Source organism: Uloborus diversus, chromosome 10 (assembly GCF_026930045.1).
Source record: "Uloborus diversus isolate 005 chromosome 10, Udiv.v.3.1, whole genome shotgun sequence".
In the NCBI taxonomy this organism is placed as follows: domain Eukaryota; kingdom Metazoa; phylum Arthropoda; class Arachnida; order Araneae; family Uloboridae; genus Uloborus; species Uloborus diversus.
The window spans coordinates 8587006-8606547 of NC_072740.1; the positions used below are offsets into that span (position 1 = coordinate 8587006).

The following is a 19542-nucleotide window of genomic DNA, read 5'->3' on the forward strand; positions in this document are numbered from 1 at the left end:
CAATATCAAGAACACAATTACAGGCTATATCTTTGATATTCTAAATCCAAGTCAAAATGAGAAGTTCTCAGTCATTTTTAATTCAAATAAAGCAGAAGAGTAAAAAAAAAAACATACATACATACAAAAGGGTTTAAACTAAATGCCAAAACATATTTTGATGAGATATTAAAACCACCATCCAAGGGAGACTTTGCTTCGACTAAGAGATCAAGTTAAATAATTTTCACTACAGGGCTTTGAGAAATGGTTTTCGATTGAGCTTAATATAAAGCAGTGTATTAAAAATCAATCAAATCAACAAATAACAAAATTATTTTCTCAACTAATTTCTGGAAAACAAAAATCTATGTAAATAAAACAAAAAATTTACAGGGTGACCTGTAATTAACGTGTTGAAAAGAAATCACAATTTCTCGACAACTGTTTGGCGTATCAAGTCCAAACTTGGCAGTGCGTTGGCGGATTTTTTTTATTTGCGCAGTCTCATTGAGTTAGTTGGCTTTTGTTGTTTATTTTTCAGCGAAAATGTCGAGATATAGCATTTCTGACAGCATTTTCATAGTTCAAAAGTGTAATTCAAACAACCACAGCCTAATTTTAACTCAAAGAAAGTTTGTGACTGAGTTTAAGCTTAAAACAACGAACAGATTCACTTCTGAACAATATGTTGAAACTTTGGGAAATCAGTTCAGTCCAGCAATTCAAAGTGAGCTGAATTTGGAAAGCAAGTGGCTCATGCAAGATGCTGCCTCATCATTCCAATAAAGTGCTTGATCTGCTTGAAGAGCACTTTAATGAGTGGATTTTGACTTCAGGGTACCCGAAATCTAAAAATATGGGAATTAATTCTCCCGATTTGAACTCCTGCCATTCCTTTTTGCGGGTCATATCAAAGGCAAAGTTTATGCTAGAATCCCCCAAGAGCATCGAAGATCTGAAAACTGCGATTCAGATTGCTATTGAATGCATCAAAACTTCAACCCTTTAGGGAGTGATGCCGAGTTAGAGATGAAAAACACATCGAAAATGTATCAAACAAATTCCCATGTATTGTACTTTGATTTAGAATTTAAATTTAATTTTTTTGAATCGGTAGTTTTTGAGCAATTATTTTTTTTAAACATCAGCATGTTAATTGCTGGTCAGCCTGTATATAGTACAGTGCTGGTAAAAAAAATTACATCACCCTCGCATTTTCACAACTATGGGATAATGTGAGAAGTTTTGGTTGACCGATTAACAATGAATGTAGGTGAAATACTGCAAAACTTATAAAATAAACATTTAACAGAAGGAATCCGACAACTGTTTAGGTAGATTGGGGCTGTTTCCGGACCAACTCAAACTGCTGACCCCATGCTCATTTTTCCATTTCTGAACCTGCGTGTGAGTTTAGAGAAAAAAAATTACTTAACCCAATGTGAATTTAAGTCTAATGTCAGGATAAAGGTTTTTTAAATTGTTACTTACCAGTTTTGCCCTATGGCACAGAGCAGAATCATCCTGGAAAATGACATTTCGAACTGAAGTAAAGAGATCCTGGACAATAGGAAGCAATTTCTCCTCCAAAATGCCAATATACACCTGAGCGTTTACTGTTCCTTGCACAAAGTGAAGCCCACCAACTCCTTGATCAAAAATACATCCCCAAATCATCTGAGATACGGGATGCTCGACTGTGTGTTGAATGCAGTCGGGATCATATTCCTCTCCTTTGCGGCGCCGGTGGACGGTGATACATTTTTTTTTACCACCACTGTATGTATATGTGTGTGTATGTTCCCTATCCAAATCCAGTTTACGTCGGATCTTGATCAAATTTGGCAGGGTGGCACTTGGGCACCCGAAGAGGAACCAGGAGGGTTTTCAAATGCCTAACAAATACTGAAACGTTCAAATTTTTATTTTAAGACGCGAAAATGGCATTAAATGGCTCTTTCTACCCGAAACAATTACGCAATCAATTCAAATATAGTATCATTTGAAAGCTAGTCGAAAATACTCCCTTAGATTTTTTTCCTTCTAGAATCCAAACCACCAAGTCCCTAAAATCATCAACAGAAAAGTTCTCAGCACTTTTAAGTAAAGGAAAACCAATTTTAATTCGAAAATTTATCGTCTGCCGATAGCTGTTTTAATTAGCGTAATAAAATTCTTGCTTTTGCTTTGTGGTTCTTACTGTATTCGGAAGATTGAAAATGTTCCCCCTTTTGGGTATTTTTCGGCAATCCGTCACGAAATTAAATTTTTTTTTCTTCAAGCCTGATTGTTGGTGTGTCACCTCACATAAATTTTATTTTCAAAGCACACTGTGCAGAGTCATGCAATGCAGCTAGTAAATAAATAATTAAAAAATATAAATAAATAAATGAGTACTTTTGTTACAATTTTAAAATAACTGCAGAACAAATTGGGGTGTTTTAAAATTTTGTTTTAATTGGATGTTTTTATGGAGAAAATATTATTATACATGAAAGTTTACCTAGGCATGGAAAAAATAGCATTCCTTTCTTGTGTTGGAAGTTTATAAGGTAGTCAATTGTTCTTTTTTAGCTCTTTTAGTTTTTGACACAATTCCAAATCTTCATGTTAAAAAGTAGAGCGAAAATTCCAAAGAGTTTTAACACAAAAACCAAGGTAGTTTGATATTCAACTAAACTGAAAAATGTCATGAGACTGTAAAAGATTTTTTAATTATTGGTCATATGATTGGTTGAGTAAAACACAAAAGCCAACAGTTTACACTTAACGCCAATGGTAGGCAACCCGTCAAACTCTGACCCAGTTTCAGAGTAGATCATAACAACAACATTCTGGACCATGTTTTTCATCAAAGAAAAAAAAATCTATTGTTTTCTGGAAAAAAAAAATAGAACTTCCAAATCAAAAGTTGTTTAATATTTTAAAAACTTTTTATGACTGCTAGAAATGTCATCAAGAAAAATTCTTTTGCTTTTCATTTTTGAAAAACGTTTGCAAAAGTTATATTATAGATTTGCAGATAAAAGTTGGTATAAATTTGGTAAAATCAAACACTTTCTCTGAAAATTTTAAAATAAGAGCAATGTCAGAAGGCGCAATTAAATGAAAACACTATTTTAAATGGTGTTTTTATCAGTTTTAAGAGCATTGGGAGGATCCCCCCCCCCCCATTCCCGAGTTGATCTTGGTATTCGCCAAAATTGGAAAGTAGATCGGCAGTTGGTTTGGGTTGCCTATCACTGCCTTACACTGTCTGAGGTCAAAGTGAGATCAATAAGAAATCATCTTCATTACTCAAAAAACAGCTAAATAAAAAATATTTTTATTATACAGTTTAAAAATAAACACAACATTTGGTCCTTAATGCAGTGAAAATACTCAGTCAATATCATCATCAATGCTACAGTCGTTGGAGGAAAAATTAGAATACTTCCCCAAGAGTTTATCTTCAATACCAGTTTGATTTATTGCCATGAGAGGGTACATTGCTGTCCTCAAGCTTCTATACAACATGGGAAATTGAACTTCTTGAGATGCTAGAAGCTGTTTCATCCTGTGACGTTCCTGAAGTAACATTAAAATGATTAATATATATTTTCATTTAGGAAAATTAAATGACTTGAAAACAGGAAACTTTGTGGCATAAAAGTTGTTGTAAAGAAGAAAAAAAAAACACTAAGGCTAAAAGAAAGTTAACATACCTTTGGGGCTTCAAAACAAGCTGGACAATTTTCAGGAATTACAGGAAGTTTTTTCTAAAATATAATAATATTAATGAAATATGTGTGAAAACTAATTTTCTTTGCAATAGGTATAATTTTCAAAGAAATGTAAATAGGGGGGAAATGGTGAATAAAATTAAGACAGTACAAAAAAATCAAAATATCAGAAAATCAAGCCTGTTTTTTTTTTCTTGTATGACATTTCTTTAAGAAGATTAATGAAGCATGACAAGCATAAGAGAGATGTTTAAGCATAGAACCTATTTGAAATAAAACTTAAATTATAAGGAAATCCCAATAGTAATAAGAGCTATGAGAAAAAAACTTATTTTGCACCTCTATTTTCTGTTTTTTAAACAAAAATTATGCATAAAAAACATTTCAGTGAAACAAGGAAATCCCAATAGTAATAAGAGCTATGAGAAAAAAAACTTATTTTGCACCTCTATTTTCTGTTTTTTAAACAAAAATTATGCATAAAAAACATTTCAGTGAAACAAAAGCGAAATATGACATAAACTGGATTTTTTTTGCACGTTATCACTAATTCAATAGAAATATGACTATGTGCCCCAAATTTTCAGTTCCTGTCCTGACTTATTACAGCTTTTTTTTTTAGTCCCAAATTCAAAGCATTTTTCCTGAATTATTCCGAAAAACAGTAGTTAGCAATACTAATTATTGAAACAAATGCTAAAACCGAGCAAGTATAAAGCTTATGAAGATTTTGGAATTGAGATCAGGCAGTTTAAAGCGACTGAAAAATATGTTAACCAGCAAAATAAAATTTATTGAAAATTGCAGATTTTTACAAGAAGGTCAAAATAGAAAAAGGAGTTTTTAAAACATCTATGTTTAGAGGAATTTAAAGGTATTTGGGAAACAATACTTTGTTTTGGTTTACGTTTTATACTGCACGTTAAAACAAAATATTACATATTACTGTTAAAAATGAAACAAAATTGCTGATTTTGATTTCATCAATCTACATACCATCTCCACCACAATAGCAAGAATAATAAAATAATTTGTTTATTATTTTTTAAAAATTATGATATATAGCGCAATATTAATAGCAGACAAATTCGGCAAGTTGGTATTGAAAAATAAAATGAAATGAATTTTCCCATCAAAATAACTTCCAGCAGATGAGAGTCATACATCATCCACTGTATTAGCCCCATATTACAGTCAATTTCCAGTAGTTTTTTTTTCTTTTTTTGCTTAATAGCTGCCTCTAACAAAATGAGAAGCTTAGCATCATTTATATTGATCTACTGCAATTGTTGGAAGCCGTTCGTCGGCAGCGCCGTCTGGAAAAAGTGAACAAATGTTGCCACTTCTAAATAGGAAAGATTTATCTCCTCCCTTCTAAATCCCTGGCTACCTGACAATGCTTTCTTCACTTTTGTGTTATTGCTCCCCTTATTGTTTTGAGCAGTGTACATATAAATTTAAATGTGATAACAGGCTCCAGGCCCAGGTAGGCTGGTCCTAGTCAGTTTTTATAAGTTCCCAATGAAGATCAGCGCCAACGAGAGGTCGTGTCAGCCTAGTCAAAGACTAGGGGCCCAGATCAAAACCAAGGTAGTATAAATTTTATAAGTTTTATGTGGGAGGGGTCCGGTGACCAAACTGAGAAGGGCCCAACCTTAACTCTTGGTGGCTCTGATGAAGATAGATGTAATTGTTGTTAGGCCAATTTCAGGAGTCACAAAAGACGGCTCAACCCTGTTGCTATAGCTGCACAACAGCTTTTATGTAGCAAATAAAAGCACTAAACAAACTGAAAATTATGCCTGAAAGTTGAAAGCATCAATGAACGGTGTTATGCAAAAATGGGTTAAACCACCAACAAGCAGTACTTTTGAGTAAATTGAATTCAAAGTTGAACTCCAATGCTCAGTTTAATTGACATGGGTAGGCATTTTGTTCATTAGATGGCATTTGTCATGCAGAATTTCACTTAAATAATCTTCGTACTTCATAGTACGTCAGATTTATCAGCCAACTCAGTCAACTACTCATTTTTAAAATTTTTGTTGGTTAACACATTTTTGTATCCAATGAATGAGCATGAGGGAATGGTAAATAAGTTACAGAACAGTAGAACCAATGACACAAATTAAAAGTTAAGGAGACAGATTTTGTTGCAAATGGTGTGAAACTAGCATAGTTGATAGAAAATATGCTTTTAATTATCACTCTATAAAGAACAGGAAAGAAAACAGGCCCCAGAAATAGAAATGATAATGCCTGGGGCCTGTTGGCCCCAGGCATTATCATTTCTATGAACAGCCTTGGAGACACCTGGTACCTGCTACATTTGGAGTTTTCAAATCCATGACTGCAGTTTGTAACTTTCCATGACTCACAGGATGCAAGGTTTTTAGAAAAGACACATTTTTCACAAAAATTGCTAAATTAGTGCTTTGTGAAAATAAAATTACCACCATGCAAATACATATGTGATAGAATATTCAAATTAAATCAAAATGTAACGAGCTGAGCTACTATTCTAACTAAAAAGCAATTAAGGCAACATATGAATTTAATTTTATCTCCAAGCTAAAGGCTTGTGAATAACTTTTTAAGTCAATTTTATTTTCAAAAATATTAATAAATGTAAGATAAACACTGGTGAACATTTTTGAGAGTCATATCAGCTTGAACCAACTCGGATGCAAATGGTTCTAAATGTTCGAGTGGATGTGGCAAAACGACCAATGTACAAGTCTTCAATTACACAATATAAAATACGAGAAGAGTTAAAAATATTGGTAAATGCAAAGTTTAATGTCCCCACAGAAGAATTACATTGTAAATAAAACGTGAGAGTTTTATATAAGCAGATGCAGTAAGATTTTAAAATGCGTACAAAATCGGAACTTGCACACAAAAGCGTAATAAACAGCTAAAATGCGTTAATTTCATGTAAAGCCTGTGTGAGTTCTAGAACTCCAAATCCGTGACCAATAGTTAGTTTCCATAAATTTTGAGCTTTTTCGGCTGAAAATCATGACTTTCCATGAAATATTTTGATCATGAACAAAATCTATGATTTTCCAGGTATGTGGATACCGTGTACATATTATTTGGTTTGGTATTCCTCTAGTGTGTAACATATATACTGATGCAAAACTCCTGGTTTTTAAAGATAGTGACAATTACCTGTTCACTAAACTGCCGAAGATCCTTCTCACGAACAAATACAAATGGTCTGATGATTCTCAAAGAAGATGATCTATAATACAGACACATATACAATATTACTTTTATTGAATAATATGTTATAATTTAAATTTTTCATATGAAAACAGCTACAAACTTATACTCTATGACTGTATTTTAATCTTACTGCCGTTTTTTGTTTTTTTTTCAAAAACTACAACTTGCATTATAGAAGTCGCAGTATTTCAATCGATGAGACAGGAAAACGAGCCATTTTAAATCGAAATCCATCTACAACTTGACACTAATTTTCAAGAATGTTTGAGGAAATTACATTGAATATTTTTGATGGGGTTTTAGAAAAAATGGCAAACGCCAAAAATTTAGATGGTTAAGGAGGCTATATAACTGAAAGAAAGTCTTGTATACTTTTATAATGCATGAGTTTTAAAAGATACTTTCTTCAAAACTTTTGTGAAGCACATATCAAAATATTGGTAATCTGTTTACTACAACTTCTATTTTCTTTAAGTTTTACCTTTATGTTTTGTCTCAGTTACTAGAGAATTTTATGAAATTCCAGCTATAAACTTTACAATTTTCAATTTAATGTCACAATTGCATTAGGCTGTACATTCTTACTTCAGTTCTAAGTTAGCAACTTTTGTTTTAGAAACATTACTAAGAAAAAAAAAGAGGATGTATTTTCCTGATTTTTAATTAGGGATATAGGGATATCAGCTTTGTGAAAGTCTTATTAAAATGAATAAGTGACGTTTTGCAGTTGGTGTGATTTCGATGATTATGAGATAGTAACACCACTGAAAACCTTATCGAGAAATACACAGAGATTCAAACGACGGCTAAATTTGATGGCAATAAGGAAACTAATTCAAAAGAAAGGATTCAACATTTTTATGGGGTAATAAACACAGTTAAAACTGTAGGTACTGCATTCAAGTTAAATTCAACACCAGTTAAAGAATTAAGATTGATAATGATAAAAAATATTTATGTAATTAAAACATTTGTAATGTTTCAGTTTTGAAAGAAAAAAGTAAAGTAGCAGTAATTATTTCTTATACTTAGTTATGTACGCATTACCTTTAAAAAAGGTAGTACATATATAACTAAGTATAAGTAACTAGTACTAGTAGCAGTAATAGTGCTAGGCATTTTTAGCTTTCCTTATCAGAAATATTTTGGGCAATTTACTGATTTAAGGAACTGTCAGTAGCTTATTAATGAATAACGACAGGTGCTACGACTTAAAATTAACATTAATGATTTTATGAAGGTCTAAAAATAATAAAATATAAGAAGTTCCACATGACTTATTTCAAAATCATAACATTTTGAGTTCCAACTAAAAGTGATTTGCAAACTTTTTAATAATTTGCATGTGTTTGGAAGAAATCCTTGAGCTGTATGCAGGGGAGAACATCCCCCTCCCCCTCTAAGCAAGGGCACACCTCGAAAATGCTATCAAAATCCCCCAAAAACAAGAGCCCACCAAAAGGAGAAAAGTACTCCTAAAAGCATACCCTAACAAATCTTAATAGTGCAGCCTGTGCCATGAACTCCTCCCCTCCCCCATTTAGGCATGCCAGTGGCATGTTCAAAACTGTGCTCAACATAGACTAGACAACAAGCAAATTTGTCGGCACATGTTAGCTTAAGTTAAAATTGCAATGTAAGATACAGTGTCAGAACTCTAATATTTGTTGTGATGATGCCATAAGAAAGTAATGCAATTTCTAAAAAAAAAAAAAAAAACAGTAAAATTTATGCAAAAAATGAGATTATAAACAGCTACTTATTATAATTGATAAAATAACAAGAAATAAATAAATTTAAACAACTCAAAAGAATGTTAATTTTTTAGCTTTTGTCAGCAATTTCAATCGAGCTGCTCTTCTCCCAGCAACAACTGCAGATAGAAATCAGGGTTGAGAGTGGTCAGAGAGCAAAAAGGAGGAAATCTAAAAAATTTCGTAAAAGGGATGGTATCCAAAAAATTTCGTGAAAAGGATGATATATAACACCGCATCAAAATAGAACCTAAAAGCAATGATATTCAAAAATTCAACAAAAAATGTTTAATTTACCAGTTTTAAAGGTAATACGTATATATAACTAAGTATAAGCAATAATTTTGTACAAATTGCTGCATTGTACTATTTCTTGCAAGAGTGTTTATTCCTAAATAAATCTAAATTTTGAAAACAAGGCAACAATTTCTAACCCGTGAGTCCTTGAACAAAGGGTTGGAGGAGCAAGAGGTCAATCTTGGCTGCATCACACAATAGTGTCAGTTTTAAATATTTTTTAGAGAAAATACATTTTTTCATTAAAAACATTTGAGTTTATAGTGTTAAACGAGTGAGAACATAGATTTTAAAATTAGGTCTGTTTATAAAGTAAAACTTTACAACAGAGAGAAAAATCTAAAATTTCTTTATGTGGTAGAGTGTATTTTTCATAGCAAGAATTGAAAATAAATACATATGTATATAAAGGATTGGTTATCTTTTTCCTTGCATTGGAACCTAAAATTTGTTTTCAAAAACTTCTTAATACAATTTTGTAATCAAAAGAACAACTTGCAGTCGCCTCATTTAATTATGAAATCTCAAAATTTTTAACAGGCTGTAAACCCTAAACCATTTGAGATTCACAATGAATATGACTTTACATTTTCTTAAATACACAAAAAAGTAATCATGCCAAGTTTCAATAAAATTCGAGACTGTGGGTGCTAAGCCACATTTTTTGACTGACTTTTGCATTTTTTCTAAATTAAATTAAAGAAATAAAAATACTATTGAAATGATGAATAAAAAGAGCAGATATGAGGTAGCATATAGTAAAAAAAAACACCCAACATTAAAAGTACAGTTGAACCTCTCTTATCCGAACCTCTATTAACCGAAACTCTCCGTTAATCGAAGTCGGTTTCAATTCTCTTTTTTTTTTTCCTATTATTATCTAAAATTTTCTCTAAACGAACATCCATTTTTAAATTTTTTCTCCCCACATTTCTTTTGCATGTCAGCCGTTTTTTCCAAACTACGAGTGCAGATAAATAGTTTGGAATTCCTTCTCACTAGCTCAATTCTTGGTATGAGTATACTCTCCCCTACTTTCAAGCATTCCTGTTCTAAACAAAAACACATGTCATTTTGAAATTTGGAAGGTCATACTGCCGAGGCCCAGAACAATCAAATGTTATTGCACCGTCTGATTGTAAGCAAGTGCAAAGAATCACCTCTTTTGTAATCTCAAGAGCAGAGAAGTTTTCTTCGCAGCAGAATTTGAAAAGGGGGAGGTCACTCTGTGTCACTTATCCTTTGTGAACCTATTCCAGGAAAAGGGAAAAGAAGGAAAACCCGTTTGCTGTTCTCTGTCACGTTGGGCTGGGCAGCTGGCCAGAATTTGAAATTTCCCGGAAATTTGGTGCTAATCTGTGGGTTCTCTTTTTCTGCTCCTACATTTTCGATCAGAATTTTCTTGAGTGCTATCAGTGAAGTTGGTAAATTTGACCTGCCGGGGGATCTGATAGAACTAACGCATTGTTTTTCTTATTTTTGAAACGCATGTTTTCTTCTTTATGATGGCTTCCATTAAGAGAAAAAGAATCGTATTAACCATACAGGAAAAATATGATATTGTAACGAGACTAGAATCTGGTGAAGCTGTTACAAAACTTGCGAAAGAGTTTCACGTTGGTGTGTCAACCGTGAGCGAAATGAAAAGAAACTCGGAAAAAATTAAAAAGTGTTTTGCTGAGTTTGATATCACGAAAGGTGCCAAATTCCGAAAAACAATGAAATTAGCCGATCATACAGATTTAGATGCGACTTTGTACAAATGGTTTGTGCAGAAAAGATGTGAAGGAATACCCCTATCTGGACCAATGATTCAAGAAAAAGCTTTGATTCTCAACTCGAAGCTTGGTGATTCTGATGACTTCAAAGCCAGTAGTGGCTGGTTAGAGAAATTCAAAATTCGCCATGGTATAAGGCAACTCAATATCGAGGGGGAAAAATTGTCTGGAAATGTCGCAGCAGTTGATTCATTTGTTGCAAAGATTGAAGATTTGATAAGAGATGAAAATCCAGATCAAATTTACAACTGCAATGAAACCGGACTGTATTGGAAGGCCCTTCCTGAAAAAACTTTAGTTGCGGTAAATGAAACTTCTGCTCCCGGAAGGAAACGAATGAAAGCTAGGGTCACTGTTTTAGCCTGCTCCAACGCATCGGGTTCCCACAAGCTTGAACTAGCTGTTGTTGGGAAAAGTAAGAATCTGAGATGTTTTAAGAATGTAAACAGATCTGCTCTTCCTGTACACTATTTAAATCAAAAAATGCTTGGATGGATTCCAATTTGTTTTCCAAGTGGTTTTTTTGATATTTTCGTGCCTGCAGTGAAATCTTGGCAAGAAAAAAAACATTTGAATGGAGCGCGTCTGTTATTCGACAACTGTCCAGCTCATCCGGAACATAACTCTTTAAAATCTGGTAACATCTGGTGTTTATTTTTGCCCCCCAATACAACATCTCTGCTGCAGCCTATGGATCAGGGAGTCTTAGAATCTTTAAAACGACATTACCGAAAGCAGTTTATCAGAAAATTACTTTTTGAAGGAGATTCTGAATCTGGTGCAGTTTCAATAGTTGAGTTTTGGAAAACTATCAACATCAAAGACTGCATTTATATGATCAGTGATGCGTGGGAATCTTTGCCGCAACTGACACTAAGACGAAGTTGGAGAAAACTTTTGCCGAATTTTTCAAGTGGCACAGATGAAAATGCTACTGACATTGCGAAAGATATTGTTACTGAGTTTTCAAGCGTTTTCAGCACAATGAAAGGCTTTGAAAATTGTGGTGATAGAGAAATTACAGATTGGTTGAATTGTGACATGGAAGATGCAGGCTTCCAGTTGCTCAATGATGAGGACTTAATAGCAGAAGTCCGGAATTCTCCAAAAGAAGATGATGATGATGAAGATGAGAATGATTCTGGAACAAATAAGATAAGTAACAATGATGCATTTGAGAGTTTTGCAAAAGGTCTTGCTTGGTTGAAACAACAGGAACAGTGTGATTCCTTTGAACTCATGATTTTAAGAAAACTTCGGGATAGAGCTGCACGGCAAAGGATGGCGAAATTGCACCAGATGAAACTTCCATTGAAACCATTGTAAATTTTGTTCCAGAAATAAGTTAATTTTCATTTATAATTTTAATTTCTTTAACAGTACAAATAGCCATAACAGTTGAACGACGACTCTACATATTAAACTAGATGATTATAGATGAATTCTCGATTATCCGAAGTTTTCGATTATCCGAAGTAGGTTCGGTCCCAATTACTTCAGATAATCGAGGTTCTACTGTAATTGAAATATTTGCAGGATACAAAAAGATTGAAATCTCAAACGAGGCATGTAACTTTCGGCGCAGCACGTGTTTGACGTCGTTGACATAATTCCAAAACACACGTTTTTGGCAGATATCGCGGAGGATGAAGATTTGAGGGGAAAAATAGAAAGAATAAGAAATCAGGGACCGAAAATAAAACAAATCATATTTTTTCCCGATTTTTGAGAAAAATAAAGCTTGAAGAATGCAAAAAAAAAAGAGGAAAAGGAAGAAAGGTTTTAAAAGCCAACAGAAAAAGCCGGAAAAATCTCATCACTGTAGAAATATAAGCACACACAGAATGAATCTGCAGTTATTAAAAATCAGCTATCAAAATTGTTTGAAATCAGAGCATCATATCTATTTATAACATTTAAAACAATAAATTTTTTCAAAAATAAATAAAAATTTAACAATTTAAATGAAACTAAATTTTGAATCATATTGCTGTTAATATTTTTCTAGTAAACATAGTTTTGCAACAAAACTTTTAAAACTTTCTTTGTCAAAGAAAACCACAATGCCTCTGAAATTACTAAGGTCTCTCAGAGTCATAGACAACTTCACTACATGTATTTCTATCTGTTTCACTTATAAACATTGAACATGCAATTTCTTGCAAGTCCAAACAGACAGCTGAAATTTTTATTAGTGAACTAGTTTGTTAATATGTTGATGTTGTGCATCATATGATCAACCAGTTCTAATACACAATACACACAACAATATCCAACTTAATTCAAAGGCAACAAAATATTTTTAAACATTAATTTTTTTAGACATACTTAAACACATTACATAAATTATTTTAAATGTATAACGACAAGAGCAAATATCTTACTCATCTGTGTAATGTGCCTTCATGGTCCGTAATCTCCCATTATGGAAGACAGACATCAGAAAACTAAAATAAAAAGCAGAGCAAACAACAATATTACACAGGAAATTAACATAATTGTAAATAGGGTAACACAATCACATCATTTATTCAACTGTCCAGGTACTTAAAAACTAAAAATAAATGAAAAGCAATTTTTCATAGTTATGGTGCTTTCACAGCTTAGTTTCTCAACAAAGAAAACATTTATTTAAAAGCACACCAATCATATCCACAATTGAGCACAAATACTTAGAAAAATTGGTGGATTTTGACATTTTGTGACTTTTGGCTTTCTTTTCTGAATGACTTATCAAGATTTTTCATTAAAAGGTTATTTGCATGTCAAATAGTGCACAACTCATTCATTAGTAGATTGATCCTTGAAGTTGATTAAGAACTAATGTGCTTCTAAAAAGCTACGTACAACAAATTAACTACTTCATTTTATTTAAATACGAAATTTTTAAAAGTGCAAGCAACTTTTTTTTTAACAAAGAAATCAGTTCTTGTGAGCGAATACTAAATTTCTAAGTTGAACTATGAAATCAATTTTAAGAAGTAGGGTAGATCGGGGCACATTTACGTGGATTTTTTTCAATGAATTTTCTAACTTTTATGTTTAAACCTAGGAAATTTTAGACATTGTGGTTTTATAAAGCAGTTAATGCAGTCAAAATTTGTATATTCAATTGTTGCTCAGCTTGTGTTTCTAACCATAGAAAAATGTTTTTTAAGTCCAAGTCAGTTGCTAAACTTGACCCGAACACGGGGCAAGTTTACGCATCAAGTGGGTTGCGTTTATGCACAATAAAAATGATACCAAAGAGTAAGTGGTATAGATATTTAAACAAATTTAAATGTTTTATTTCTCTTAAAACACTTTGAAAATAAGAAAATCACATAGTTAATTAAAAAATATTTTATAGGCTAAACTAAAATCATAGGGCTTATTGCTAATGAGAAACAGAAACTATTTAGTTATCTTCTTCATCACTGTTAGATTTTACTAACAAAAATATAGTATTTCTTTTCCCATACTTGTCATGGGACTGCGTTTTGACATCTAAGACGCTGAACCCTGTCTTGTCCCTTTTTGGATTGGTTGCGTGCTTTCATACAATAGATGCAAGCACAATTTTCTATTTTGTAAATTTCCATTTTACTGAGTGTACTAACCTTTTACCTGTCGCAGGTTTCGGATTCATACTTTTTTCTTTGATGCAGTGGCGGATACAGCCGGCGGGCAACCGGGCATTTGCCCGGTGGGCCGGTCATGCTTCGGGCCGATCAACTAACAGCAAAGTCTTTCGGACCTGTCTACTAACAGCAAAATGTAAATTTTGCGCGCATGTGTTTAGGATAACGCAAACTCACAAAGCACAGCCTCAGTTCCTCTTTACGCATGGGCTAAAGCTTGCGGGTGGAGGGAGGCAGGGCCGTTACCAAGAGGGGGGGGGGGGGGGGGATTTCTGAAATGGAACTGCCCAGGGCCTGATTACCACACAGGCTAACTAGGCCTGTGGCCTATGTTCCTAAGGGGCCCCACATTTTTGCATAGCATTGCAACGATATGAAAAATACATGCTTTTTTTAAAAAATAAAAAAAATATTATATTATTGGAAAAAAACTTCTCTAAAGGGGAATTTTTAATCATTCTGCCAGTAACGAATTTACTTGGTTACGATTTTGAGGGGACTCAAAGGGGACTCAAAAATGCACATAAGTGATTTGTGATTAGACAAAGAGGCCTCCATAAATGCATTCGTGCTTTAAAAATGTAAATCAAACACTGCATAGTCTTCAGGGGGGCCTCCAAATTAATGTGGGCCTAGGCGCCTCACTTTTAGTTAGTCGGGGTCCTGGGGCTGCCAATATATTTTTAGTGGTGTAATAAAAAATAAATGAATAAATTAAAAAAAATTAAAAAAAAAAAACAGGGAAACCTTAGCGGTCGTAAAAAGTTAAAATACTTTTGACGCTTTTCTTTATAAAGGACAATTCACAATTACTATAAAATGAAACTTACAACAAGGGCCGACGTGAGGTCATGTCAGCTTAGTTGGAGAATAGGGGCCCGGCTCGGAATTGAACTCGCGCTGAGGGTAAAATATCGTAATGGTAAAAGGCGTAGAAGGGGGCCTGTGAAAAAATTGACGTGTGTCATTTTTCCCGGATCCGCTTTTATCATCGGCGACCCTGTTTATAACAATTAGAATAAAAGTGACAAAATATTTTTTCTGTAAAATTATTTAAAAAAATGCAATCTTAAAATACCATTGAGGAGCATGAAAGACTCTACATTATTAAGATTATGAAATCAAAGGCCAAAGACCGCAAAAATGCGAGTTTCAAACATTTTTTTGACGAAGCATAAAGTATTCTGTACGCTGTACAAACTCACGGTTTCGGTCCCCTCAGTTTAAAAAGAAAATAAGTTGATAAAAACCAATGTCGAAAGAATTCCGGTGGTCCCCGAAACCTCCCCCCCCCCCCGTAATATCATCGAAGATCGTGTAAAATTTAAATTTTTGGGCTTCAATTTTGAATAATTTCATAAGAGAACAGCCGAATCCACTCCCGCCATAACATGGAATTCCAGTTTCAAAAATATGCTGGAGGAAAGTACTCGAATCTCTCCCATTTTTTTTTAACATTCCCAAAGTTGGTCTAAAACTGTGTTTTTAAATTAACAGTATCAAAAATTTTCTGGGAAAGTGCCCCGTCCCCTCCACTCTTTCGGCATCATCAATGAAGAACATTTTAAATCTCGTTTTCTGTGCTTCAATCTCTAAAATTTTCCGGGGTGAGCCTCCTGAAAACTCTTTTTCCTAACATCACTGGAGGTCAGCAAAAATTTCGTTTTTGGAACTTTCGAGTAACTGCCGGTGCCCTAGTATTCGCCAAAAAAGGCTTTTAAGACTTCAATTTGAAATTTTTCTGGTGGATGGCCTCGGAATCTATCTCGACTTAAAATCACCAAAGATCTTCTTAAACGGCGTTTTCAGAGCTAACATATATTTTTTTAATTTCAGAGGAGAGCCCCCGGAACCGCTCTTCATACCATATATACTCGAAGATAATTTAAAATTCTGTTTTTGGATTTCCACTTCCGAAAAATTGCAGCAGGAGAAACCCTGAACCTACAGTCCCCTAACATCACCAAATATTGTCTAAAATTGAGTTTTTAAGACTACAATTTCAAAAAATTTCCGGAGGAGAGGCCTCCCGGACCCCTCCTATTTCCGATTCAATGTTAATCTTTCCATTAAATTTATATTGCTAATACTTTAATGACTCCCAGAAGCCATAAAAGCTAAGTCCTCTCTCTCTCTGTATTGATACATGGGTTTGAAAAAAATTAAGGGGCTGCCAAACTCGTACCCGATCCCTCCCACCAGGTTTTTGACCTCGCATCGAGTCTGGGGGTCGTCAGGGTATGGCAGTATAAAAAAGGGAATGTTTATGATAGGGCCCAGTAATGTATGTTTGTGTCGAGGGACCCATCACGTTCGAAGACGGCCCTAGTCTTTCACCCATGAACAACGCTAGATCAGTTTCACATAACAGAACAATTAAGTTACTTGTTAGGACTGTAGAAAAGCAGTGTTATCATTACGGAAATATTCAATCAAGTTCCGGGCATTATACAAATACTTAAATGGACAATTACAATCACAATTTCCCCCTAAAATAAGGTTTAGCTAATACTGCATCAATTTGTTCACCATTAAAGCGCAGAAGTGTTCCTATCGGTTAAATTTTGTTTAAATAAAGCATATTTAGTTGTTAATCATAATTTCCTCATATTTAATTGATATCCAAATCGTTAGGTGAAATTTAATATCTATAAGATCTATGGGGCCGCTACATCTCCTAACGCCAGGGCCGATTTTTTCAACCAATCCGCCACTGCTTCGATGTGCCATGCACTCCCCCCTCCACCCATTCAGGCATGCCTACTGCATTTACAAAACTGTGCTCAACATAGACTAGACAACAAATAAATTTGTCTATACATGTTAGCCTAAATTAAAATTTCAATGTGAGATACAGTGCCAGAATTCTGTAATATTTGTTATGATGTACACTATGTAGCATTAGAAAAAGAATAAGAAATGAATAAATTTAAAAAACTCCAAAGAACGTTAGTTTTTTGCTTTTGTCAGCAATATCAATCCTGCTGCTCTTCCCCCAGCAACAACTGCAGATAGAAACGTATACCAGAATGGGAAGCAGTACTGCTCAGTACAAGGGCTCAAATCAGCAATCGAGGAAGCCTGGTGCAGACCCACTCTCGAAACTTTCCATTATCTCGAGCTATCAATGGAAAGTCGTGTATTTGAGCTTATTAGATGCAATGGTAACACCATAGGATACTTGCAGACTTTAATGCTTTCTAAAATGTAAATATTTCGTTTTTGTGCATAAACTTTTGCGACAGCAAAATTTTGATTTTTTTATGACATCTTATTCTAATTTCCATGAATTATTTCCAAATTCCAAACATGATTTTGTAAGCTGATTGTTTAAAACTGTCTTAGCTATTCGTTGCATATTTTTCTTTTTATCAAAAGATTTCGGTTGTGCTTAAACTTGTGCGCTGCACTGTACTAAATAATGGGTTCATTATGAAAGCATTCTGCGTTTTCTGGAGAAAAACTAGATTTTCTTTAGAACAATGTTTAAAAGTCTTCAAAATACTTTCCTCCTGCATCAATGCACTTGCAGCGACTTGTTTGCCACGCCTCAAAGAAATCTTGAAACTCCTTGAGGGGAGAAGAGTCCCAGGAACTTTGTGACATGGTTTTAAAGGGAAACAAAAGAAGTCACATGGAGCCAAGTGGGTACTGTAAGCCGCTTGGGGGACCACCAGGGTGCTGCTTCGGGCCAGGAAATTGATAAGGATGAAGGCGAGTGCTGAAAGGAAAACATTAGGATATTGTGGAAAACATCCAAAACTTGTAACAACGTTATTGAGAGACAGCCCCGTTGAGGAGTTTCAGGGTGCCTTTGAGGCGTGGCAAACACGTCTTTGCAAGTGCATTGATGCAGGAGGACAGAATGTTTAAGAATTTTAAATATTTGGACAAGTATGATCAATAGATCTATTTTTTTTCCCATTAAATGTGCATTACTTTCATAATGAACTCCTGCACGTCTGACATTCTTTTCTTCAAAAAGAAGCACACATAAGGATTACAGGGGAAATGGAAATATTTGGGTACATGGATTTGGCATGCACTTCAATCAATAAAGAATGATTTATGTTTGAATTAAAGGAAAGTCAGTTAAGTTTTTACTGATTAAAGTTAATTACTTTAATGAAGTCAGTTGTTAATTACACATGAGTGGAAATTTGCTGGCATGATTCTAAAAGCATTGTTGCAGGATTTTGACTTTGATTGAACGTCTGTACAAAAGTGCCGATTGTATAATTACATGTTACATCAACAAGAAGGAAGCAATTTTCAAACTAATTTTACTACTAATCATTCAAACACAAGTATTACATAAAAATACAGTTGATTCTCTATTTAAAAACTTTCAAAGGATCATGAAAAATCGTCCTTAAGTAGAAAGGGTCCTTATATAAAGTGATTTTAAAACTATTGCGAAGTATCTGGGACCTGAAAAGTAGTCTTTAAATAGAGAAAGTCATTAAATAGAGCGTCTTTAAATGCATCGTTAAACAGAGAACCAACTGTATATTTCATTTACGTGCAGAAAGTAAAAGATTTCTGCTGTGGTTGAGTCAAACTGCTTCAAAAAATTGCCCCTGCAAAGAATACACACTGTTGAGTTGACAAAATGAATACCTTTCAGCAAGATCGTCAAGATGCTGACCAAGTGCAATGACATTGTAGCCTTCTCTACGAGCACAGGCATAAATTCTTCCCCGTTTTAGTCGGCTACAGAAGCTGCAGATGGATGAACATTCAACATTGGCCGCCTGACTAATTATATCTGAAAACATAAAATGTAAGACTCAACTTTAAAGAACAATTAAAAATACAAATAAATAAATTAAATAAAATTTTGTATTCAGGGTTCTCACAAAAATTAACAATGAATTTTTCTAACTTTCAGATTAAAACTGAAAATTTTCCCGACCAACAATAATACAACTTCACCATTTCATAAAATAAATATATAAATAAATAATAACTCCCATCATCTCCTTGACCCCTTATCTTTCTTTTTAATTTTTACCAATCCTAATTTTTAAATTCTTAACTGTGTTTTTGTATGTAATAAATAGCAACAAATAATTTGTTAATGACAATTGGTGTAAATGTACAGTGGGTTGTTTGGGATAAATGGGTTATCCCCTCAAAACTAAAATATGTGTAGGAC

At 33.8% G+C, this 19542-nt stretch overlaps 1 protein-coding gene across 1 annotated transcript in view; it reads right to left on the reverse strand.

Annotated features, from left to right (window-relative positions):
* Window positions 1-3349: 3349 nt before the first annotated feature.
* Window positions 3350-19542, reverse strand: part of LOC129231354 (uncharacterized) — a 112382-nt gene continuing 96189 nt past the window's right edge. The window contains exons 17-21 of the mRNA XM_054865646.1: window positions 19005-19152; window positions 13149-13211; window positions 6879-6951; window positions 3687-3740; window positions 3350-3549 (exon numbers count right to left, since the gene is read on the reverse strand). Coding sequence (XP_054721621.1) covers window positions 3364-3549; window positions 3687-3740; window positions 6879-6951; window positions 13149-13211; window positions 19005-19152 — 524 coding nt within the window. The 3' untranslated portion in view covers window positions 3350-3363. The remainder of the gene's footprint in view (window positions 3550-3686; window positions 3741-6878; window positions 6952-13148; window positions 13212-19004; window positions 19153-19542) is intronic.